Genomic DNA, 25,494 nt, shown 5'->3' on the forward strand with positions numbered 1-25,494 from the left:
TTTACTGATGATCGAGAGTAGACTGATGGGGTGGTAATTGACCGGGTTGTATTTGTCCTGCTTTTTGAGTACAAGACATACCTGGGCAATTTTCCACATAGCCGGGTTGATGCCAGTGTTGTAGCTGTACTGGAACAGCTTGGCTAGTTGTGCGGCAAGTTCTGCAGCACCAGTCTTCAGTACTATTACTGGAATATTGTCAGGGCCAATAGTCTTTGCAGTATCTACTGCCTTCAGCCGTTTCTTGATATCACGTGGATTGAATCGAATTGGCTGAAGCCTGGCATTTGTGATGCTGGGGACCTCCGGAGGAGGCCGAGATGGATCGTCCAGTCGGCACTTCTGAATAAAGATTGTTGCAAATACTTCAGCCTTATCTTCTGCGCTTGTGTGCTGGGCTCCTCCATCATTGAGAATGGGGATATTTGTGGAGCCGCCACCTCCTCCTGTGAGTTGTTTAATTGTCCCACTATTCATGACTGGATGTGGTAGGACTGCAAGTTAAATGTTGGCTTGATGGCAAGAGTTGTTACTCTTACCTCACTTCTGACTTTCAACTCTTATAACCTTGATCAAGACATAGATGTGTTAAGGTCTAGTGCGAAGTGATTGGATTTCAAACCTGAACAATGAATTAGTGAGTAGATTATTGATGAGCTGATGATGCTGATGGCACTGTTGCATTTTTTGCAGATTTACTTGAGCAATCTTCCAAATGGTTGGGTAATGCCACTGTACTGGCACAGCTTGACTACAGCTTTAGTTCACAGTTGTTCAGCAGTTCAGTAAGGGTTTTATTAGAGCCAATAATCTTTGCCTATTCAGTGCACCCAACTACTTCACATTTTGTGGTGTGAATTGAACTAACTGGATCCCAGCACTTAGATGGTGGGAATCTTAGGAGGCTGAAAAGACCATCCAATCAGCACATTTGACTGAACACGTTTACAATTGTTCCACATTTTTCTTGCACTCATGTTGAGCTCCATCATAGTTGAGAATGAGAATTTTTAAAAGACTTCCTTCACCTATTAGTTAGCTACTTCTCCACCATCATTGTCAACTGGATGAAGCAGACAGCTTTGTTCTGATATGTTGGTTGAAGGACCACTTAGCTGTCTATAGATTGCTCCTTTTGGTGTTAGGCATACAGGTGACCCTGTACGTCAGTTTCATAGCCTGATTTCTCATTCCAAGGTGATGACGCTCTTGTGATGGCCTAGTGCCTTGTTTTGCGAATGCAGCCATTTGATGTGCCCTTGAACATATAATCAGATTTGTGTTGCTGGGTATATTGGTGACAAGAAAGTATAATTAATATAAGGATACCAGCAAACTGACCAGATGGAAAGGCCAGATAAGTGAGAAGATTTTGAAACTATAGTTCTGCAGATGAATGGAAATAAAATTTGGTTCTTAAGGAAAACCAGAAACCTGTCTTTGTGCTTAAATCTCATGCATTTTGTTTAATTGTTGAGACCACGGTTTCTATCCTTTTTTCTTAAATTCAGTAAAGCTAAAATAAAACACATGACTTGCTGCAAGAAAATTTATTTTCTTGAAGCCTATCCACTTAACATTTAAATGTTTAATTTATAAAATTACTTTCAAGCATTGCTTTGAATGGAGTTCAGTGAACAAAAGGACTTAAAGCCGTAAGCAACTAATATTGTATTGTGACATATATTAGTGTGCATTACCTACTCCATTAGGTGTGGGCTCAGATTCCCACAGAACTACGGTTCTCAACCCCACCCCTAATAGTAAAGCACATTTATGAACATTAACATTAAATTACATATGTTTTGTGTTTATTTTATAGAACCAAATGGAAGTGTGTGGGTTATGCTCAAGATAAAAGACAAATATGAATACTACTACAATTTGGAAACTACTGAGGGCACATGGGACAAACCAGAACATTTTGTACAGAACAACACTCAGCTCAGTAGAGAAGAAATTCAGGTATTGTCAGCAACCTGTGAAAACCAGCACTTTCATAAGTGTATTGTATCTACTTTAGCAATTCACTTATTGGTATGAATGCTTATTGGTAAGGTCACTGTTTTGAATTCTTCATGAAAATGAACCAAATCCAATCTCCAGTCGCTGGTGTAATAAAATTAGAATTTGGCATAGTTTGTTTCAATAACAAATGGGCCTAAACTATAAATGTACAGAATTTTTCAATGCAATCCTTGGGTAAACTACGGGTAAAAATCCTGGAACCTCATGTAATAAGCAGAGTTTTAATTACTAAGTTAATATAAAACAATTATTTGTTTATGGATGCATTTAGTTGCATTCACAGTCCATAATATTTCAATTTTGTGCCTTTAACCGCCTCTCCCCCAGTGATTTGCTAATGATTTGTCTCTCGTTTTAACAATCATAAGCTCAGTAGAATTGAGATCCGCTAAATAAAGCAGCTCCATCTGATATTAATTGTCAGCAACAGAGCTGAAAGTAAAACTGTTATGTAATATACGCTGTAAATTATCTGAAGAGGGGTCATACAGGCTCGAAACGTCAACTCTGTTTCTCTCTCCACGATGCTGTCAGACCTACTGAGTTTTTCCAGCGTTTTCTGTTTTTCTTTCTGTAAATTATTTATTGTGTGCTGACTGAGTCATAACATTTAATATTTTGACATTGAATTCCTTTGCCTTTTTTAACAACTCACATGTACACCCTCAATAACAAATAACTCTGGAGTGCACGACATAAATATCAAGTACAACCAGTGTCCAGATCGTCAAGGTCGACGGTAGTGATAGGGATAGCGAGGATGGGGGTGGGGTAGTTCTGTGATGCCAGATGGAGCACCAATTAAGATGCTCTTTTCTAGCACTTGAAAACCAGCCAAGCTAGTAACAAAAAGCAAAATTCTGCAGGTGCTGGAAATCTGAAATAAGAACAGAGAATGCTGAAACACCCAGCAAATGATAAGCATCTATAGGGAAGGAAAGGAAGGGTTCACGTTTTGAGCCTGTGACCACTTGTCAGAACACACAGATTTGAAATGTTAACCTTAACATCCTCTCTTCACAGATACCTGTGCAGTGTTTTAAAATAATGAGGCTTGGTGTGTTGCGTGATCCAATGTTCTTGTAAAGCAGCACATGTCTAATGTACTGTGAGCAGTACTGTAAAAGTTTGGTCTATGCAATGAAGAATGCATGTTTATGTCATCATATTTCTAGTTTTATTTATGTCTACACTGTATGTAGGTTTTGATGCAAATGCTTGCCTTTTCCATGAGAGCAATATTTGTTTTAAAATGTTATAATATGTTTATGTAATCACCCAGTCATGTCACTTTGAATTGGGTTGCTCAAGCCCACTGGTGAAAAGGGTTCTGTGGGAACTGCATTATGTTCAGCCTTGTTTAGACAGCTTGATTTGTGCAGCAGACAGTTCAATAACTCTGTAATTACCATGGTTATCAGTGAAGTCAGTGCCATCTTTAAGAAAAATGCTTTCAGGATGTTCCTCCCTTAACAGAGCAGAGAATCCATCATGTGGATTATCATGTGGATTCCCAGGTCCTGGTTGCACCGTCAATTTCACAAATTATTTGTTTTGTCAACATTAATGCTGTTTGTCCTGGCAGCTTGGTGTGATAAAAACACCTATTGTCTGTGTTTGACTTTTGGTATGATTTTCAGTCAGTTCCAAATCATTAAAAATTTTCAAGATGTGAAAGAAGTGTCAAGTCCCAATTTCAGAATTTGAGTAAGGGTGTGATTAACCATTGAGTACTCAACCCTTACTCTGAGGCGTGTTTGTTCGCCATCTCCCTGTGATGCACTAAGATTGAAGAGCACTTAATGTGATGAATCCTTGGGATGAGTCTCCATCTCAAAACTGGGCCATGTTAGAATACACATGTGACATATGTGCTATCTGCCAACACAATTTACAATCAAGCAGAAAAGTATTGTGAAAATTTAACTAGGATACATTGGCTTCAAAATTTCAGCTAAACTAAACGGGAAAACTTTATCAACAAGCTGTTACTGCACTATTTGTCATTTATTTATACACGTCAAAGCCTGTCTTCATTATCAGTGAATCATTTTGAAATGCCTTTCTGTTGTTGACTATTTCTTTAAGTCAAAGATAAAATGTGAACCAAAAGGTATGTGTTTCTCCTTAATTGTATTTCAAGCAAATAATTGCTCCCGAAACATATCAAGTGAAGTAAACGGATGATTGGTTAAGAAGCCAAGGTTTATCACATTGTTTTTGGTAGAAATTTATCATGCAGTGTAGAAAAGTCCCAAAATTATGGCAACTGTTACATATTATAGAGCCTTATGGACCATTTGCAAATATAAAACAAGGTGACACAGCTTTGAGAATAGGTTTCATTCCTGTGATTCCTCCTGCACAGTGCTTCTGTTTTCTGTAAATTCATAGGGCAAAATCCTCTGCCTGTCGGCGGTCTGGTCGGCAGCTGGCGCGGAGCAAATTGCCGCCATTTTACATGGGCAGGCCAATTATGGCCCGCCCAGCATGACATGCGCCTGGTAGCGCTCAGCGCTATCTGTGCAGGCAGGGAGAGGAGGGAGAATCGGGGCCTGCGCTCTTTCGCAACAGAAATCTCCGAGGCATGGAGCTGCCTCAGGGAGATTAAGTTCGAATTGAACGTTTAAAATAAAGTGAGCTAAAAATCATTTACACGTCCCCTCATGTGACAGTGTCACATGAGCTGGGACATGTTTATGAATTGAGCAGTTTATTTATTAATTTAATAAAACCTTCATGAAACCTCATCCCGCCCGTGGATGAGGTTTCATGAAAAACGCAAAGGCCACTTGGGCTCTTCGCCTGTCCGCCAACCTTAAGGTTGGATGGACAGTGTTGATAACTACTTTAATTGTTTTTTAAATCGCCTTAATAGGCCTTTGACAGTTCGGCAGGCGTGCAGCCGCCTCTGGCACGCGCGCCCGCCGAGTGGAAGATCTGGATGACGTGTGGCGACATTGGGATGCAAGCCCAACATCACCGCGCATCGTTTTACATGTCAGCGTGCGGGGTCCGTCCCTACGTGCTGATGTGAAAATTCCCCCCGTAGAATACTCATAAAAGCACTTATGAGGCTGCCCCATCCTGCCGTAAATTCAGTTGCACCTTTCAAGTCATAGAATTATTACAACGCAGGAGGAGGCCATTTGAGCTATTGAGGCCATGCTGGCTCTCTGGAGAGCAGTCCAGCCAGTCCCGTTCCCAAATTCTATTTCAGTAGCCTGCATGTTTATTTCCCTCAAGTAACCATGCAATTTCCTTTTAGGATCATTGATTGTCTCTGCTTCCACCACCCTTTTTGGCAGAGTTCCAGGGCTTTACCGCTCACTGCATAAAAAAAGTTTTTCCTCACATCCCCCTTGCAACTCTTGCCCAAAACTTTAAATCTGTGTCCGTTAGGTTTTTTTTTTTAAAAAAAAAGGAAAACATTTGCAGAATTAAAGACATACAAAAGCAATCTGCCCCTCCCAAAGCAAACAGTAAATTAACTGAATTTAATGCTCTGTTTCAAGAGAGTGAACTGTTCAGCTTTACAGGCTCTGAAACTACAGAATGCAAGTTGAACACTTTTGATCTAATATATTGAGTTTTACCTAATAACAGGTACAAATTACGTCTTAAAACAAATGCAGAAAATACCTTCCATTCTTTCCTGTACAACAGACCACCCCACCTTGCATCCCAATTAACATAGTCCTGTGCTTTCCATTGTGAGTCAAGCCCCAGGCCATTATATTGCATGCTCATTATTGGGTCCTAGCACATTCTGTTCTTCAAAAAGTAGTAAATAGTGAAGAATGCAAGGAGTTGAGGGTGAATGCCAAATATTATGTTCAATCAGCTCATCCTGTGCAAAATGATAATCTGAAGATTAATTTGGAAATTTCTTGAATTGTCTTGTTTTCTTAGGTGCACATCCTATTCAGTGATTTTAGCATCCATATGTTGTTTACTTGCTACTCATGTGGTGATGCCTATTGATTATTTTCTTCAGGATATTACTGGCCGAGTAACAGGCGATTACCACCGTGAGCAGCTCTGGTTAGCGAATGAGAATAAGATCATTTGTCTGCAGGCACGCGCAAGAGGATACCTTGTAAGAAAAGCTTATAAAGAACGAATGAACTACCTCCACAAACAGGAGCCTTCTATCATCAGGCTACAGGTGTGCTTGGAAATTTTTATTCTTGGGAATTAAGTCTTTAAGGATGGATATAGAAAAATAAACTACTGTAACACGGTTCAAATTCGTATTTATGTAACCGAATAGTCATTTGGTGGTTGAACTTGAAGTTGAACAGAACTTGAGTATTGCTGAAGAAAGATGTTTTGTCAAAGCTTTTTGTCTTGCACTCATCAGGATAATCGCAAGTATACCAATATCAGGGAAAGCAACAACTTTATACTGTATGGGAAGATTATGCTGATTGGTTGTCAAGTGGACTCTGATTGGTAGAGGCATTGCTATGGAGAATGCACCAATTAATGGTGACTGACAGTTAACTGCCAAGCATGGTTTGAAATTTAAACCAGGCAGCTTGACTCTGATTGGTCAAGGTATTGCCCTGAGGAATGAACCAGTAAATGGCTATTATTTATTTTGTTTAGCTGAAGCAGGCACAATGTGAGATTTATGAAATAGGCAGAACGTCTTTTTGGCTTGGAGTTGCCATGGGACCCCCTCCTAGGCTTAGCTCTTCCAAACATCCTTATTGGGTTTCATGAGAAACATGTCTTCAATGAAATGACACCTACCTACTAGCACTTGCATATTTCCAATATGTGGATAATATGTTCACTATGTTTAAAACCATAGCAGCATGTAATAATTTATTTGCATATCTTAATGGGCTCCACCCTACGCTCAAATTCACCTTTGAAATGGAGCAGTCAAATGAACTCCCTTTCCTTGGAATACTAGTTGAGAAATCTGCCAGGGGATTTTCTACCATGGTCTACTGCAAGCCTACCTTCACTGGTTAATACATGCTTTGGGATTCTTACAGTTCCATGCGCTATAAGATTGGCCTTATTGGCAACCTCATAAATAAGGCCCAAGACATTTGTTCACCATGCAAGCTTGATGCTGAAGTAGAGCACATCAAAGACATCCTGTGGGATAATGGCAACCCTACATTTTGTACTGTATATCATGCAAACTCATGAGCGGGTCTAGGGCTCTCACTTTCAGCCCTGGAAAGTGTCCAGTCTACCTCAGATTACCTTGTAAGGGCAAGGAGTTCCAAAAATTTGAGCAACAAGTGAAGCTAGCTGTTTCACACTGCTGCTATGCAGTAGCAGCATGAATGGTATTTGCCACTAACAGGGTACTGCCGTCAAGCCAAAAAGACATTTTGCCTATCACACAAATGAGTAATGTGGTATATGAATTTCAGTGCCAGTGTGGTGCTAGGTATGCCCCAAAGACTGGCGGATCATACCAAACATTATGATCACAACAGGCAAGGTACAGACTGTACCTAAACAGCCCGTATTTGCAAAACTCAAAACACAATGTCCAACATGAGATGTGATTCCACAGTTGGGCAACATTTGCTAAATAATAACAGAATTACCTGGAAAAACTCAGCAGGTCTGGCAGCATCGGCGGAGAAGAAAAGAGTTGACGTTTCGAGTCCTCATGACCCTTCGACAGAACTTGCGTTCGAGTCCAAGAAAGAGTTGAAATATAAGCTGGTTTAAGGTGTGTGTGTGGGGGGCGGAGAGATAGAGAGACAAAGAGGTGGAGGGGGGCGGGTGGGGGTGTGTGGTTGTAGGGACAAACAAGCAGTGATAGAAGCAGATCATCAAAAGATGTCAACGACAATAGTACAATAGAACACATAGGTGTTAAAATTAAAGTTGGTGATATTATCTAAACGAATGTGCTAATTAAGAATGGATGGTAGGGCACTCAAGGTATAGCTCTAGTGGGTTTTTTTTTATATATATAATGGAAATAGGTGGGAAAAGGAAAATCTTTATAATTTATTGGAAAAAAAAGGGAAGGGGGAAACAGAAAGGGGGTGGGGATGGGGGAGGGAGCTTACGACCTAAAGTTGTTGAATTCAATATTCAGTCCAGAAGGCTGTAAAGTCCCTAGTCGGAAGATGAGGTGTTGTTCCTCCAGTTTGCGTTGGGCTTCACTGGAACAATGCAGCAAGCCAAGGACAGACATGTGGGCAAGAGAGCAGGGTGGAGTGTTGAAATGGCAAGCGACAGGGAGGTTTGGGTCATTCTTGCGGACAGACCGCAGGTGTTCTGCAAAGCGGTCGCCCAGTTTACGTTTGGTCTCTCCAATGTAGAGGAGACCACATTGGGAGCAACGGATGCAGTAGACTAAGTTGGGGGAAATGCAAGTGAAATGCTGCTTCACTTGAAAGGAGTGTTTGGGTCCTTGGACGGTGAGGAGAGAGGAAGTGAAGGGGCAGGTGTTGCATTTTTTGCGTGGGCATGGGGTGGTGCCATAGGAGGGGGTTGAGGAGTAGGGGGTGATGGAGGAGTGGACCAGGGTGTCCCGGAGGGAGTGATCCCTACGGAATGCCGATAAAGGGGGTGAAGGGAAGATGTGTTTGGTGGTGGCATCATGCTGGAGTTGGCGGAAATGGCGGAGGATGATCCTTTGAATGCGGAGGCTGGTGGGGTGATAAGTGAGGACAAGGGGGACCCTATCATGTTTCTGGGAGGGAGGAGAAGGCGTGAGGGCGGATGCGCGGGAGATGGGCCGGACACGGTTGAGGGCCCTGTCAACGACCGTGGGTGGAAAACCTCGGTTAAGGAAGAAGGAGGACATGTCAGAGGAACTGTTTTTGAATGTAGCATCATCGGAACAGATGCGACGGAGGCGAAGGAACTGAGAGAATGGGATGGAGTCCTTACAGGAAGCAGGGTGTGAGGAGCTGTAGTCGTCTCAGCTTGCTCCTGCCCCACAGAACTCATTTCTCGTTATCTTGACTCCCTTCTCTCTCCCCTTGTCCAGTCCCTTCCCACCTACATCCGTGATTCCTCTGACACCTTACGTCACATCAACAATTTCCAGTTCCCTGGCCCCAACCGCTTACTCTTCACCATGGACGTCCAATCCCTCTACACCTCCATCCCCCACCAGGATGGTCTGAGGGCCCTTAGCTTCTTCCTCGAACAGAGGCCCGAACAATCCCCATCCACCACTACTCTCCTCCGTCTGGCTGAACTTGTTCTCACACTGAACGATTTCTCCTTCAACTCCTCTCACTTCCTCCAAATAAAAGGTGTGGCTATGGGTACCCGCATGGGCCCCAGCTATGCCTGTCTCTTTATGGGGTATGTGGAACATTCCTTGTTGCAGTCCTACTCCGGCCCCCTTCCACAACTCTTTCTCCGGTACATCGATGATTACTTCGGTGCCGCTTCATGCTCTCGTCAGGACTTGGAAAAATTTATTAATTTTGCTTCCAATCTCCACCCCTCCATCATTTTCACGTGGTCCATCTCTGACACTTCCCTTCCCTTCCTTGACCTCTCTGTCTCAATCTCTGGTGATAGACTGTCCACCAATATCCATTACAAACCCACCGACTCCCACAGCTATCTCGACTACAGCTCCTCACACCCTGCTTCCTGTAAGGACTCCATCCCATTCTCTCAATTCCTTCGCCTCCGTCGCATCTGTTCCGATGATGCTACATTCAAAAACAGTTCCTCTGACATGTCCTCCTTCTTCCTTAACCGAGGTTTTCCACCCACGGTCGTTGACAGGGCCCTCAACCGTGTCTGGCCCATCTCCCGCGCATCCGCCCTCACGCCTTCTCCTCCCTCCCAGAAACATGATAGGGTCCCCCTTGTCCTCACTTATCACCCCACCAGCCTCCGCATTCAAAGGATCATCCTCCGCCATTTCCGCCAACTCCAGCATGATGCCACCACCAAACACATCTTCCCTTCACCCCCCTTATCGGCATTCCGTAGGGATCGCTCCCTCCGGGACACCCTGGTCCACTCCTCCATCACCCCCTACTCCTCAACCCCCTCCTATGGCACCACCCCATGCCCACGCAAAAAATGCAACACCTGCCCCTTCACTTCCTCTCTCCTCACCGTCCAAGGACCCAAACACTCCTTTCAAGTGAAGCAGCATTTCACTTGCATTTCCCCCAACTTAGTCTACTGCATCCGTTGCTCCCAATGTGGTCTCCTCTACATTGGAGAGACCAAACGTAAACTGGGCGACCGCTTTGCAGAACACCTGCGGTCTGTCCGCAAGAATGACCCAAACCTCCCTGTCGCTTGCCATTTCAACACTCCACCCTGCTCTCTTGCCCACATGTCTGTCCTTGGCTTGCTGCATTGTTCCAGTGAAGCCCAACGCAAACTGGAGGAACAACACCTCATCTTCCGACTCGGGACTTTACAGCCTTCTGGACTGAATATTGAATTCAACAACTTTAGGTCGTAAGCTCCCTCCCCCATCCCCACCCCCTTTCTGTTTCCCCCTTCCCTTTTTTTTCCAATAAATTATAAAGATTTTCCTTTTCCCACCTATTTCCATTATATATAAAAAAAAAACCCACTAGAGCTATACCTTGAGTGCCCTACCATCCATTCTTAATTAGCACATTCGTTTAGATAATATCACCAACTTTAATTTTAACACCTATGTGTTCTATTGTACTATTGTCGTTGACATCTTTTGATGATCTGCTTCTATCACTGCTTGTTTGTCCCTACAACCACACACCCCCACCCCCCCCCCCTCCACCTCTTTGTCTCTCTATCTCTCCACCCCCCACACACACACCTTAAACCAGCTTATATTTCAACTCTTTCTTGGACTCGAACGCAAGTTCTGTCGAAGGGTCATGAGGACTCGAAACGTCAACTCTTTTCTTCTCCGCCGATGCTGCCAGACCTGCTGAGTTTTTCCAGGTAATTCTGTTTTTGTTTTGGATTTCCAGCATCCGCAGTTTTTTTGTTTTTATCATTTGGTAAATAATTCTCAGTGTGCTAAAAATTACACTGACAACCAATTTAAGATTGTCAGTCAGGCTCGCAGTATGGGGCATTTGTGTGACTGGAAGCTACATATATTAAGACACAGGCCCCTGTTCTTTGCAGGCAGAAAGAACATATACACACATTGCATCTGTTTCAGCTAAGCAAAGTAAGTGATAGTCATTCACTGGTTCATTGGTCAAGGCATTTCCTGAAGAATCAGAGTCAAGCTGCCTGATTTAAATTTCAAAGATTGCTTGACAGTTAACTGTCAGTCGCCATTAACTGGTGCATTCTCCATGGCAAAGCCTCTTGAGTCAAGTCCACTTGACAAACAATTAGCATACTCTTCTCAAACAGTATAAAGTTGTTGCTTCACCTGTCTTTGGTATTCTTGCGATTGTCCTGGTGAGTGCAAGATGAAAAGCTTTGAAAAAATATCTTTTTTCAGCAACACTCAATTTATGTAACCGTTCACACATGCTGAACATTTAGTGTTGAGCAGATCCTTCTCTTACTGAAGAATTACCTAGGTTTCTTTGACAACAGGATTGCTAACTTGCAAACAAATAGTTACTGTGTAAAATTTTAAAGGTGAATTTCTTCCCTAGATATTTGTGTTACTTTCACAAGTGTACATATCTAGCAATTGTGTTAAAATTATGCGTTTTACTTTACAGATACTTACCAATGAAGGCTAACATTTTTTCTGTTGTACCAGAACACTTTTTTTTCTTCTTTTTGTTTTTTTAAAATTGCTATTTTCAAGCAATCCATTAGGAATATTCCCAGCAGCCCATTAGTTGGGCAGGTTTGTATATGTAGAGGGATGAATGACTGGGTGGTTGGAGAAACTGGTTTAATCAGCTCAATGCTTTGTTTGTTATAGTCTTCTTGGAAAGGATATAAACGGAGGAAGGCTTACAAGGACAGGCTAATGCTCTTGCAAAATAATGTTGCCGCTATTACTAAGGTAATTTTATTCTCTAAAGTTTTATAGTTTCTTCACAATATACAAGAGCATTGAAATCTATGACATTTTTATTTGTTATAAATCTGCAAATAATGGAAGCTGCCTGTCACTGTTGGAGGAGCAAATAGTGGTCTTATTGATCATGCCTTTAATGCCTATGTACTGTTTTGATAGATCCAGTCTTTTGTGAAGATGTGGAAGGCGAGAAAAGCATATCGTGCTAGATGTCAGTATTTCAAAGACCATGTGAGTTATTTGATAGCTTAATATTACATGGCTTCCTGTTTCAACAGGTCATCTGCTTTTTCAAGAAAGTTTCCAAGTCTGAGATGTGAATGGGGAACCGATTTTGTGTAACAATGTTCTTTCACCTTAGTTTTAATTGTCAAGTAATAGCTTACACAATGGAAACCTGGACTGACTGCTTTCACCTCTCAGTAGCCTCCTCTACACTTTAATGTTGATTCATCAGTGCACTGTGCTGCAAAGTTGTGGTGAATGAAACAATTTCTGTGGTGATCCACCCTCAACAGAGGAAACAAGTGAACACGTGAATGGAGGGAAAACAAATCCGATTTGGGCCTCTTGCGCATTTCCTAATACCCAGTTATGAAATAGAACTGGAATGAAGTTAACTGCCTTGTGTTGGCTGATGGAACAGCCCATGGAACGAAAAGGCAACAGGCAGTCACGTATTCATTTAAGAAGTAAAAGCTGTTTTTTTTTTGCTAAACCTGGGTGATAAAGATAAATGACATTAATTTGCGGTAGAAGAGACCTGCTGAGTTACACCTGATTTATTTTGATTTTAAAAATTGCAGTGTTCTAAATTAACATATCAGGGTAACAATGAAGTTTAATTCCTCTCATTAGTGTTTAGGGTAGTTCTATGTGTTAGAGCTGTACGTTCCAAGCCACCTAATGGTGAGGATATCAAACCCATGAATCTTCACTTGACATTCCTAATTTTGGATATACATCCAGAGGAGGACTTTTGGGGCTGAATTTTACTTTGGGTGTGGGAAACAGAAATTAGGACTGTTTCTGAGTCCCAGGCACATCCCTGGGGAGGGAAAGGATCACTGATCTAGGATTTTCATGGAGGTGCCCCTTTAATTGGCATGAAGCATTGAACATTCCCTGTTCAATTAGGGGTGACAGATTGGCCCTCTAGCTTCGAGGCCCTATTGGAGGCCTTCCAGCTTGAGAGGAGCTACAGGCTGCAGTAAAGAGTAAGTAACGAGAGGACACTTCACCAAATTTCAAAAAAAAAATTGAAATAAGAAGCAGCCAGACCACCATTGCGTGGTTGGGGTTAGTGTGTATTGTTGTGGGGGGGGTGGCTGGGGCTTCCTCTACAAGGCGGCCTTTGGCTACACCTGCATGCAGGCAGGGAGGAAAATCCCAGTTGGCCTGCTTTCTGTGCTCATAAGACCCTCAATGAGTCTAATTGGATGCCACCTGAGTGGACCTGCCGAACCCCAAACCTGCCTTGATCAAAATGCTGGTGCCAGGAATGGGATCAGGGCACTGACATGCTGGCAGGTGCTGCTACTTCTGACCTCCATCACAACCTTTGCAGAGTACAAAAATTCTGCCCCAAGTGGAGGCAGGTTCTTCCCCTTCAGAGAGGGCAGGAAATTTATATTTCTTGGAAGATAGTTGCAAAGTGAAATTGAATATCCTGAAGTGAGAACAATGGATTGAAAGGGCAAAAGAAAACTATTAAAATGAATTCCAATGTTACTGCTCCCCTTAATTTAGTTTAATTCTTTAATATTCACAATACTGACAATATCTGATCAGAAACTTTTAACGAATATATTTAGTGAATAAATAATGAATGCTACACTTGCCTCTGAAGAAGTTATATTTTTGACTCCTTTGATTTAAAAGTGTGTACTTTGCAAATAAGCTATTTTTCTACTTCTCAGACAAAGGAAATAATTAAAATCCAGGCATTCCTCAGAGCAAATAAAGCTAAAGATGACTACAAAACCCTGAGTGAGTATTTAAGTATTTTACACGTTGCAGTTAAGATTTTTCTTTGCGACTGAGGGTGGAATATGTGAATCCCAACCTCAGCCATGAATTATTTTACTGTCTCTTCTTGTCTTGTACTTTGCAGACCATGTATTAGTTCATGATTCAGATTCTGCCAGTACCCATGCTTGCGCTAATCCTGCACCCATACTTTTTGATAACTGCTCGCAGGATGCTCAGTTTCTGCCCTATTCATTTTGAGCTGCAGAGAGCAACAGGAGCGTTGTGTGCATCAGCTCCATCTGGTCCTATTGTTTGAAATTGGATTCCACTCTGCTGAACTGAGAGTGACCCCACACCCTGCTATGACAGTGTCAAGTGCAGTTCAATCTCATTACTATAGTGAAAACAGAATTCTTATGATGAGGCACTGATCTTTAGCAAGAATTCTGAGCTGTATTTCTTTGTTTGAAGGATCCAACAGCTCAATCAGGAAATGGATCAGATGTTCTGATCAGTGTCTGCGTTCCTTGCTGCTTTGTAAAAATGATCTGTGTATTTAGAAAGTCTGGTTTTATGAACTGACTGAGTAAAAAATGCTGACTGCTCTTGTTCCTCTTTTCCTCACCCTTGTTTCCCTTATTGCTTAATTGAGCTTCAGCTACTTTGGAGTATAGGAAAATGAGTCACCAAGTCAACCACTCAAACCTATTCCACCATTCAGTTAGATCAGGAGTGATCTGTACCTCAACTCCATTTACCTGCGTTAGCTCCATATAACTTAATATTCTCACCTAACAAAAAATCTAGCTGCCTGAAAGCTCCAATTGCCCTAGCAATCACAGCCTTTTAGGTGCTTTAGAAATTAGAAATAAACTTAATGTATGTATATTAATCAGCTTGAATAGGTTAATACTGCAAGTTTTGTTTTACTGGAAGCTGATTAAGGTTTTGCTTCACTAGAAACAAGGCTAGTGGAATGATTTTTCTTAGGTGATGACAGCCTGAAAAGGGGGCCTGGTCAGATGAGGCCTCTGCAATAGTCTGAGAACAACTGGAGAAATACTTAAAAACAAATAAGCATACTTCAAAGCTGTGTTCTGATTTTCAATTAACCTTGCCTAATTGCTTGCAGAAATGCAAAAGTTAATTAGTGTCTGGAAGAAGAATAGAAGTTATTTTAGAGAATCACCTTATGGTTCAATAGTCTGATAGAAATGAGAATGGTTGGAAAGTATCATCATTATGAACAGCTCATTAACAGGCCTTGTGAACAACTCTGGGCAAAAATAACTGATAACAGACAAATAGGAACAATTTAGCCCCTGAAAGTTAGTTCGAAGGCTGGCGATTGGATGTTTCTTGGCAGTTGTGCAACTGATCATGAGGAACCACATAGAATGAGACAAAGGAAGATGATGTTAAGGACCTGCTTGGTCAAGGGCATAAGGTGCATGTAAAAGATACAGAAACTCATGGAAGTACATAACATAAAGGTAAGCATTTACTACATGGTTTAAACAAAGAACTTGATGCACCATTGGATATTTTATATTACAAAGAATTTTTTCAGGACAACCAAGTCCTACCAATAAAACACCCAGGTCCAGCCCTGAAAAGGGGTATAAAGGATAAGTTATTGAAGGATGCCATTGCAGTAGTTGGTGGAGAGAAAGGTAGATCCATACTAATACTGTTGGATAGTTTGAGAAGTTATGAAGACGTGAGGCATCGAGAAGAGGATAGAGCTGTTTGTGCATGCCAGCCATCCTGCCTCAACTGAGAGTAGGACGAGGGATGAGTGCTAACTTGGGAACTTAGTGCAGAGGGAGGAGGGGTGCTGCTTTTTATATCTTCTTCAGCCTCCAGTAGCTGGTGAGTATTTTTTTTAATCCAATGGAATTTCTTAAGTTACAACTTTACAATCCCAGGAAACATGAACAAAGAACAGACAGTCCCTTCCTTTCTGAAGATTCCAATCACTTGCTGATTTCATCAAATTTCGGTTCTTCAAATTTAAGATCTGGGAATTTCGTGAGGTCTCCTCCCCCATAGAGCCGTTGCAGTTTGGCTATCCCCTCATCCATATTTTTTTGGTATTCGGGACCAGCAGCTTTCTTGCTCTTCATGTCACAGTCATGGCATTAATTAGGTGAGCAGTTAAGTGACTGGTGGTGAGTTTTAAGATGTTATCCCTCCACAAGGGGGCAGTAGTTTAAACTAGTTCTGGGGAGAAAAAATATTGCTTTAAATTTATAGCTTAGGGAGTTAAACTACTTACCACAATTACAGATAAAAATTGAGTATTATTTCTAAAATTGAAACCTAATTCATTAAACAAAACACAATTAAGATGGCAGGGCTGTTGATGTTTTGCAGTTGTATCATGTGGGAGCTGGTGGTCACCGTGTGATCCACAGCAACCACATCTGCAGCTCAGAGTTGATGAGCTGGAATCCAAACTTCAGGCACTGTGATGAATCAAGGAGGGGGAAAGTTACTTGGATACTTTGTTCCAGGAGCCTGTCACACCCCTTAGGCTATATATTTCTGATATTGTCTGTGGCCTAGGACAGCTGTGTGTGAGTCCAAGATTGTAGTGGGTGCACCACGACATCTGGATCCTTCCCCTCCCACTTGAAGTTCTCCTCCAGCGAGTCCAAGTGAGGCAGGTTATGAGGCTCAGAAAGTAGTAACGGAGGGGCCTCAGCTCTTGTAATCGTCCAACAGGTTCGAGGTTCTTCCAGCTTGTGTAGGCGAGGGCAGGGACTGTAGAAAGGATCAGCAAACTGCCCATAGCAGCCTGGGGCAGAAGGCCATTAAAGTTGTGGGAGTGGAAAGGAATGCAATTGTAGTAGGGGGACAGTATAGTTATGGGTATAGGTAGGGTTCTCTGCCGCCTTGAACATGAGTTTATAAACATAGCTTATAAACATAAGAGTACACTAGCAAATATGTTCAGATTAGGGAAAAATAACTTTAAACTAACAAGGCTGGGAGGAAGATTTGGGTGAAGGGAGATTTAGAAATCTAAAGATAAATGTTGAGGCAATAGGAAAGCATATTGATATGGGTGAAGACAAGTTGAGTGGGATAGGAAGGGACAGAGAGTTTAACAGTAAGAGTGCATCAGAGAGTAAGACCCATGCAGGTAATAGTAGTGAAAAAATAAAATTGAAGCCACTTATTGCGGATGCTCCACCCATTCAAATGATAAAGATGAACAAGTGGCACGAATATGAGATATAAATGGATTATATCTAATTGTCATTACAGGGATATGGGGCTGGAATATACACTGAGGGTGGGCCCTTTGCATCCCAGCATAAATGCCAGGGCTGAATCCACCACCATTTATTTAGCTGCTTTCATTTTTCGGGTGATAGCTCCCAGGTAGTCACTGGCTTGGATTTTACAGTTCTGATGATGTAGTTCATTGTTTTATTGGTTTTGTTGATTGTGACTTTTCACTGGTTGCATATGTTGAGTATGGACTCTTTAGCATTGTTAACAATGCATGGAGTATGTGTATTACCCACTTCACCTTTCTGTGTGAAATATTTTATCCATATTTGCATTATAATGTTTCTGCCAATTTGTGGGCCTCCCATGGTGTATCGTTTAGCTTTTCCTATAATTTCAAGGCTGCCTCCTTCAAATGCCCTGCCTCTCCATTTTTGGCATCATTTTTATGTGTGACCAATTTGCACTGAGTTTCTGAACCCAAGTCTTATGATTTGAATTGCAAACAGCAGTGGTCTGAAAACTGACACTTGGGGCACTCCCCTTTAGCTAGTATCCATTTTCTACCGTTCAGGAAATTGCTCATCCATGATCTAGCTTTGCTTTGAATTGCCACTCCTTTGAGCTTAATTAGGAAACTCATGGTGAATGTTATGAAATGCTTTTTGAAAATCTAGGTGCGCATTGTAAAGTTTTCCATTGTTGACTTGAGGATATCACTTCCTTAAATTGAGAAAGTTGATTAGGCAGAATCTTCCTGCTGTTTACTCAGCTGTTATACAGATAATCAAACAATTATCAATTATTTATGCTAATTAATTCCATTGTATTACAATTAGTCTGGTATGTTACTTTTATTATGTGATTGATTTAAAATAAATTGTGATACAAATTTTGAGAGACTTGGGAAAGAAGAGCTTTCTTATTTTCCTAGGATATATGTTTGGTGTAAACATCTTTCGTGGTATCCAGTGCCAATCAAGATTATGTTGATTGCATACTTTCTGTCTAGGAGCTGGCTATGTTGGCAAGTGCCATGATCTTAAAAATAAGTTAGTACAAACTGTTTCAAATGCATTATTTTAAATGGAACCCTTCTTTTGGACAAGTACATTTAATCATAAGTACAAAATGCCTCCTAAAGTACTGGGGCGAGGGTGGAGGAGTCATAATAAATGTCCCATACTTGTTGTCAATACTACTTGGTGAGGTCAGGTGGAGTGAAGCTTTGCCAATTAACTATTTGCTGGCTTGTATCTCAGAGCTCTCCCTAACCTACCAGTAGCAGTCAACATATCCAATTAAGGCAGAACAGCAGACTTGTTGAAACGCATAGTAGGACACAAGTCAGAGGAAGTAATGATCAAACTGTACAGTATTTTGGTCAATTCGCACTGAATATAGTGTTCAGGTTTGGTCAACGAGATACAAAAAGGCATTCACACAGTGAAGGCAGGGAGTGGAGCAACAAGTCTGATCCTTAGTCTCATGGGTTAGAGATATGAGAAATGATGAGACACCTGGTCTTTTTGAAACATACTAAAAAGGAAAGGTAAAGATCAGCTGATCCTACACTATCATGATGTAACTTATGCAGCACCATTATCCCAGCCACTTCACTCATTCCAACCCATTGAGGCAATGTCATGGGAGAGACGAGAAATAAAAACCATTGACAAATGTAGGGAATATCTATTTCGAACACTTGCAGTGGATCTACATTCATTGCATATGTGGCAACTTGTTCCAGAGACTGGCAACTAGAACCATTGAAAAGTTACAGTGCAGAAAGAGGCCATTCAGCCCAACATGTCTGTGCCAGCCATAAAAACAGAAAAAAGCTAGCCACTCATTTTTAATCCCACTTTCCAGCCCCTGGTCTGTAGCCTGCAGGTTACACAATTCCTGGTGCATATCCAGGTACCTTTTTAAATGAGTTGAGCTAGCTGAACCAGAGATTTCTCAGTTGTTCTGAGCCAGGTCAGTGCTAAAGCACTAGAGTCAGCTACTGTGTTTGCAAGCTAGATCATTAGGGACTCCGCCAGAGAGTGTTTTATAAGGGTGGAGGCAGGAATTCCTCCGCTGTGATGCTTTCTTGACACATGGCAAAGGATTTGTGTGTTAGTGGCCAGAATGAATCACTGCCTTCAATGGCAAAAAGGCACAGAGGCTGGGTCAAATAAACTAATTACTTTGCAATCATTGCTTCAATACACAAATACCCTACTTTCTAGTCCTGTGTTTGTTTTTCCTCTTTAGTCAGTGCAGGAGAGCCCCCATTGAATGTTGTGCGTAAATTTGTTCACCTGCTGGATCACAGTGACCTGGACTTTCAAGAGGAGCTGGAAGTTACAAGGATGAGGGAAGAAGTTGTCACCAAAATCCGATCCAATCAGCAACTCGAGAAGGATCTCAACCTGATGGACATTAAAATTGGGCTTCTGGTGAAAAACAGGATAACGCTACAGGTCTGTTTCCCTTTCTGGATACTTCCAAAAATGACCCTTTCATTCACTCCCATCCTTTCTCCTACCCCCTCTCTTTCTCCCCCCCCCCCCCCCACCAACCTTGCTCATCCTCACGATCCCATCCCACTCGATACCTTATTACCCATCTTCTCTCCGTCTCACCCTCTCTTCCCCTACCCCGCTGCCCAACTGTTCACTATGTAGCTTTCTGAAAAGTTGATGACTCAATCACAGTTCTGTATAATTTTTAAAGCCTAGAATTTTGAGGTACCAGATGCCGCAGGAAGAAAGTGGTTGTATTACCCTTTGGAAGAGCTGATGGGGGAAGAAATATTAATTCTACAGAATGGTCAGCTGTTTCTGAGCAGCTGTGTGCTGTTGGAAACTAGAAACTAGCTTAAGTTATATTTGTATTTGTTAGGAATGAGTTTTAGGTTTAATTTGTATTTCTGTATTTGTGTTAAGAAAGGGGGGAACTTGAGTTTGCTTTCACTTCAAAAGATGCCTGCACTTTAATGAGGTTTCATGACTTTTGAAGAGATGTTAAAACAAACATAAGGTAGGAAAGCTGTGCTGTTGCTTAGCAAGAGGGGTCCAGAGAGAGGGACCCACAGTGTCGGAGCAAAAACAGAAAAGTAGGCTCAGTTCAATTGGAAGGAGTTGCCAGTAGAAACAGCATAGGAGAGGGACAGAAAGCAAGTCCGAAACTAAAGAAGAAGCCAAAACCAGGGAGTAGAACAGGAGAAAGGCCCCAAGAACCTTCTAGTCAAAGGAAGAATAGGAGCCTGAAAAAGGTCCTGTTAAGTGAAGTTAAGTGTGAGGAGCACAGAGAAACTCCAAGCTTAAAAGGATAAAGCTGCAGGAAGCAGATGTAAAGCAAAATAGACTTGCAAGAAGCCAGAAGATCTAAGAAGACAGCCAAAGGTTCATGATTCCTCACTATGGGCACGTGAAGCTGTGGTAAAAGCAAAGATCTGCGGATGCTGGAAATCCAAAACAAAAACAAAAATACCTGGAAAAACTCAGCAGGTCTGGCAGCATCGGTGGAGAGGAGCTCAGTTGACGTTTCAAGTCCTCATGACCCTTCAACAGAACTAAGTAAAAATAGAAAAGGGGTGAAATATAAACTGGTTTAAGGGAGGTAGGGGTTGGGACAAGAAGAGCTAGGTAGAGCGCCAGTGATAGGTGGAGATAACCAAAAGATGTCACAGACAAAAGGACAAAGAGGTGTTGAAGGTGGTGATATTATCTAAAGGAATGTGCTAATTAAGGGTAGAAAGCAGGACAAGCAAGGTACAGATAGCCCTAGTGGGGGTGGGGTGGGGTGAAGGAATCTAAAAAGGCTAAAAGGTAGAGATAAAACAATGGCTAGAAATACATTTAAAAATAATGGAAATAGGTGGGAAAAGAAAAATCCATATAAATTATTGGAAGAAACAAAAAGGAGGGGGAAAAATGGAAAGGGAGTGGGGATGGAGGAGCGAGTTCATGATCTAAAATTGTTGAACTCAATATTCAGTCCGGAAGGCTGTAAAGTGCCTAGTCGGAAGATGAGGTGCTGTTCCTCCAGTTTGCGTTGAGCTTCACTGGAACAATGCAGCAAGCCAAGGACGGACATGTGGGCATGAGAGCAGGGTGGAATGTTGAAATGGCAAGCGACATGGAGGTCTGGGTAATGCTTGTGGACAGACCGAAGGTGTTCTGCAAAGCGGCCACCCAGTCTGCGTTTGGTCTCTCCAATGTAGAGGAAACCGCATTGGGAGCAACGAATGCAGTAGACTAAATTGAGGGAAGTGTAAGTGAAATGCTGCTTCACTTGAAAAGAGTGTTTGGGCCCTTGGACGGTGAGGAGAGGGGAAGTGAAGGGACAGGTGTTGCATGGGAAGGTGCCTTGGGAGGGAGTTGAGGAGTAGGGGGTGATAGAGGAGTGGACCAGGGTATCACGGAGGGAACGATCCCTATGGAATGCTGCCGGGGGGTGAAGGAAGATGTGTTTGGTAGTGGCATCATGCTGGAGTTGGCGGAAATGGCGGAGGATGATTCTTTGAATGCGGAGGCTGGTGGGGTGATAAGTTAGGACAAGGGGGACCCTATCATGTTTCTGGGAGGGAGCAGAAAGTGTAAGGGCGGATGCGCGGGAGATGGGCCGGACACGGTTGAGGGCCCTGTCAACCACCATGGGTGGAAAACTTGGTTAAGGAAGAAGGAGGACATGTCAAAGGAACCGTTTTTGAAAGTGGCATCATCAGAACAGATGCGACGGAGGTGAAGGAACTGAGAGAATGGGATGGAGTCCTTACAGGAAGCAGGGTGTGAGGAGCTGTAGTTGAGGTAGCTGTGGGAGTTGGTAGGCTTGTAATGGATATTGGTGGAGAGTCTATCACCAGAAATTGAGACAGAGAGGTCAAGGAAGGGAAGGGAAGTGTCAGAGATGGATCACGTGAAAATGATGGAGGGGTGGAAATTGGAAGCAAAATTAATCAATTTTTCCAGGTCCCGACGAGAGCATGAAGCAGCACCGAAGTAATCATCGATGTACCGGAGAAAGAGTTGTGGAAGGGGGCTGGAGTAGGACTGAAACAAGGAATGTTCCACATACCCCATAAAGAGACAGGCATAGCTGGGGCCCATACGGGTACCCATAGCCACACCTTTTATTTGGAGGAAGTGAGAGGAGTTAAAGGAGAAATTGTTCAGTGTGAGAACAAATTCAGCCAGACGGAGGAGAGTAGTGGTGGATGGGGATTGTTCGGGCTTCTGTTCAAGGAAGAAGCAGAGAGCCACTAAACCATCCCAGTGGGGGATGGCGGTGTAGAGGGATTGGACGTCCATGGTGAAGAGGAGGCGGTCGGGGCCAAGGAACTGGAAATTGTTAATGTGATCTAGGGTGTCAGAGGAATCACTGATGTAGGTGGGAAGGGACTGGACAAGGGGAGAGAAAAGGGAGTCAAGATAATGAGAAATGAGTTCTGTGGGGCAGGAACAGGCTGACATGATCGGTCTGCCAGGACAGTTCTGTTTGTGGATTTTGGGTAGGAGGTAGAAGCGGGCCGTCCGAGTTTGGGCGACTGTCAGGTTGGAAGCTGTGGAAGGAAGATCTCCAGGGGAGATGAGGTCAGTGACAGTCCTGGAAACAATGGCTTGATGTTCAGTGGTGGGGTCATGGTCCAGGGAGAGGTAGGAGGAAGTGTCTGCGAGTTGATGCTCAGCCTCTGCGAGATAGAGGTCAGTGCGCCAGAAACAACATCACCACCCTTATCAGCAGGTTTGATGACAATATCAGGGTTGGACCTGAGAGAACGGAGTGCAACAAGTTCAGAGAGAGACAGGTTAGAATGGGTGAGAGGAGCAGAGAAATTGAGATGACTAATGTCACGCCGACAGTTCTCAATGAAAAGATCAAGAGAAGGTAAGAATCCAGAGGGAGGGGTCCAGGTGGAGAGAGAATATTGGAGGTGGGTAAAAGGATCCATTGAACGGGGAGACGACTCCTGCCCAAAGAAGTGAGCATGGAGACGAAGGCGGTGGAAGCTGTGGTGGTTGTTTGACATGGCTGAGTATCTGAGAGTGCTCTGAAGGCAAAGCTTGAATGCACTTGGTGAACCAAGGGAGAGGAACATTGGAAGGAGAGTTTGAAACCCTGGAAGTGGACCCTTCTGGAAGACATCTGAGAGAGAGTGTCATTTGGGAGAAGATTCCAAAGCGGGTTCTTCAAGAGTAGAGATTAGAAACCCACGTGTGAAAGACGGAGTTCGGTGAGTCTGGTTGGCTTACAGTGTGACGAGCGTCTGGGGGGAGCTGATGAGGGATCCATAGCATCTGTTTGGGGTGGCATCTGTCACTTGGTTTCAGAGAGTGGTGTGCCTGACCACAAGTCGCTCATTGGTTTACATGGGCTGTGTACTTACTGTGAACATGGCAGTATAAGATAGATTTTGTAACTTGTGTTATCCTTATGAATCTGTAAAATGTTGTTAAGATATTGTTGTGGGTGAAGGATATTGTAATATCGTTCATCTTTTCTTATTTAATAAATGTTTTATTCTTTTGTTAAAAGTTCATCAGCTGACTCCTGTGACTCTGTTCAGTAGCTACTCTCCGCTTTTCTAAACAAAAAATAAAAATTAGGATCTATCAAGCCAGGTTCCACCCTGGGATCCAACTTGTCCAGTAGTAACATCAGCTGGGATCATAACGGTGCCCAGTTTGGTGTGGAGTCCCATCTGAGAAAGCAAATCACATATCTAAAGTTTTTTTCCCATTCCCCCAATAGGATGTGATTTCCCACAGCAAGAAAATGGATAAGAAGAACAAGGGCCAGGCTGTGGAAGTAATTTCGAGTGACAAGCAAGGGCTAAAATCACTCAGCAAAGAAAATAGGAAAAAACTGGAAGCATATCAGCATCTTTTCTACTTGCTTCAGGTAGAAACACCTAGAAAACGTCTTTAAAGTCTTATGATTTTTACATTTCCTGTAACAAGTGGGTCACACCTTTATGTGTGCGTGTAAGTGAGAGCTTCCTGGTGGATTGTTTTGTTTTGCTATATCAGTTAATGCAGAAATTTGGCCCCGTGCCATGTTGAATACTGATGACTTTCATACCCAGATGATTAGTACCTTGGGCAACAACAGCCTATTGAATATTGATTTTAAAAATGTATTTTGTAGCCCTGTTACAGTTTGTTGAGCATAAAATAAGCTAGTTCATCGTCATTATCACTTGTAGTTAGTGCGTACATGGGATTAGTTACCTCAGGAATGTGGGGTGCTGAGCTTATTTTTGTCACTCGGCTGAATGACTTTACCTGGAAGTCCTGAGCAGTTGGTGGAGGGGTGAGGGAAAGACTTAAACATCCATATGCCGTTGCTTCATGACAGCAATTGCCAGCTGTAACCTGGTAGGCTGTGGAATGAGTCACACCAAACAAAACATGCAAATGTCACACAGCACAACAGATTCTAATACTGCTCCCATTCTGTATGGCAGCCATAATGTTGCGTCACAATACTGCATAACGTATTTAGCTACCTTGTTAAAATTATGCACATTTTTCAGTAGTTCTACAGTATCAATATTTCCATTAAAATATTCAGGTTCAAATTCTGCTCTTGGCTTCCATTTTATTTTTCTGGCTTCCCTCATATTTGAACTGTATTATCTTAGCTGGTGCCCCCAAATAGATAGGAAGATCTATTGGCCAACTTGGAGGTATATGGAATGCAATTATGGAGTCTGCCACTCGAGCATGCTTGAAAGAGTATTGCCCAGAGGCAAGAAGAGAGTAAAAGTACTTCTCATTGAATTAAAACCTCCTCATTTCACCTGGTTCATTTTGATTGCAAAATGTCCTCTTTTAGTCTCAAACATAGTTTGGTTGGGCAGTGCATTGGCATTTCTACATGAGAACAATTGGCGAATGGCACTAGTACTTCTTGAGCACCCTTCAGTGTCAGGCTTAGGGTGAGAGCAGCAGCTTGGAAGTAGATTATTGTCCTCCCTCATTATGAGTTTGTGCGTACGACCAAGAGGAAAATTCAGAAGAATATGTTGTATTATAATCTTTGTTTAAAAAGATTCATAATGCCATTATAAAATATAAGTTGTACGTAAGCTAACCTGATGAGGCAATGTTTCTGTTTTCTCTCCCAGACAAATCCAACCTATTTGGCCAAATTGATCTTCCAGATGCCTCAAAACAAATCAACTAAATTTATGGATACTGTCATCTTCTCCTTGTACAACTATGCATCAAACCAGAGAGAAGAATATCTGCTGCTAAAACTCTTTAAAACTGCATTGGAGGAGGAAATCAAGTATGTTGGCT

General features: G+C 42.4%; 1 protein-coding gene across 2 annotated transcripts in view; it reads left to right on the forward strand.

The window, feature by feature from the left end:
* Nucleotides 1-25,494, forward strand: part of iqgap2 (IQ motif containing GTPase activating protein 2) — a 393,779-nt gene that overhangs the window by 270,762 nt on the left and 97,523 nt on the right. For both annotated transcript variants that reach the window (XM_041185732.1, XM_041185733.1), the window contains exons 18-25: nt 1,823-1,965; nt 6,026-6,196; nt 11,891-11,974; nt 12,149-12,220; nt 13,909-13,978; nt 19,460-19,668; nt 23,942-24,091; nt 25,320-25,483. In XM_041185732.1, coding sequence (XP_041041666.1) covers nt 1,823-1,965; nt 6,026-6,196; nt 11,891-11,974; nt 12,149-12,220; nt 13,909-13,978; nt 19,460-19,668; nt 23,942-24,091; nt 25,320-25,483 — 1,063 coding nt within the window. The remainder of the gene's footprint in view (nt 1-1,822; nt 1,966-6,025; nt 6,197-11,890; nt 11,975-12,148; nt 12,221-13,908; nt 13,979-19,459; nt 19,669-23,941; nt 24,092-25,319; nt 25,484-25,494) is intronic.

The sequence above is a fragment of the Carcharodon carcharias genome, chromosome 4 (genome assembly GCF_017639515.1).
Source record: "Carcharodon carcharias isolate sCarCar2 chromosome 4, sCarCar2.pri, whole genome shotgun sequence".
NCBI lineage: Eukaryota > Metazoa > Chordata > Chondrichthyes > Lamniformes > Lamnidae > Carcharodon > Carcharodon carcharias.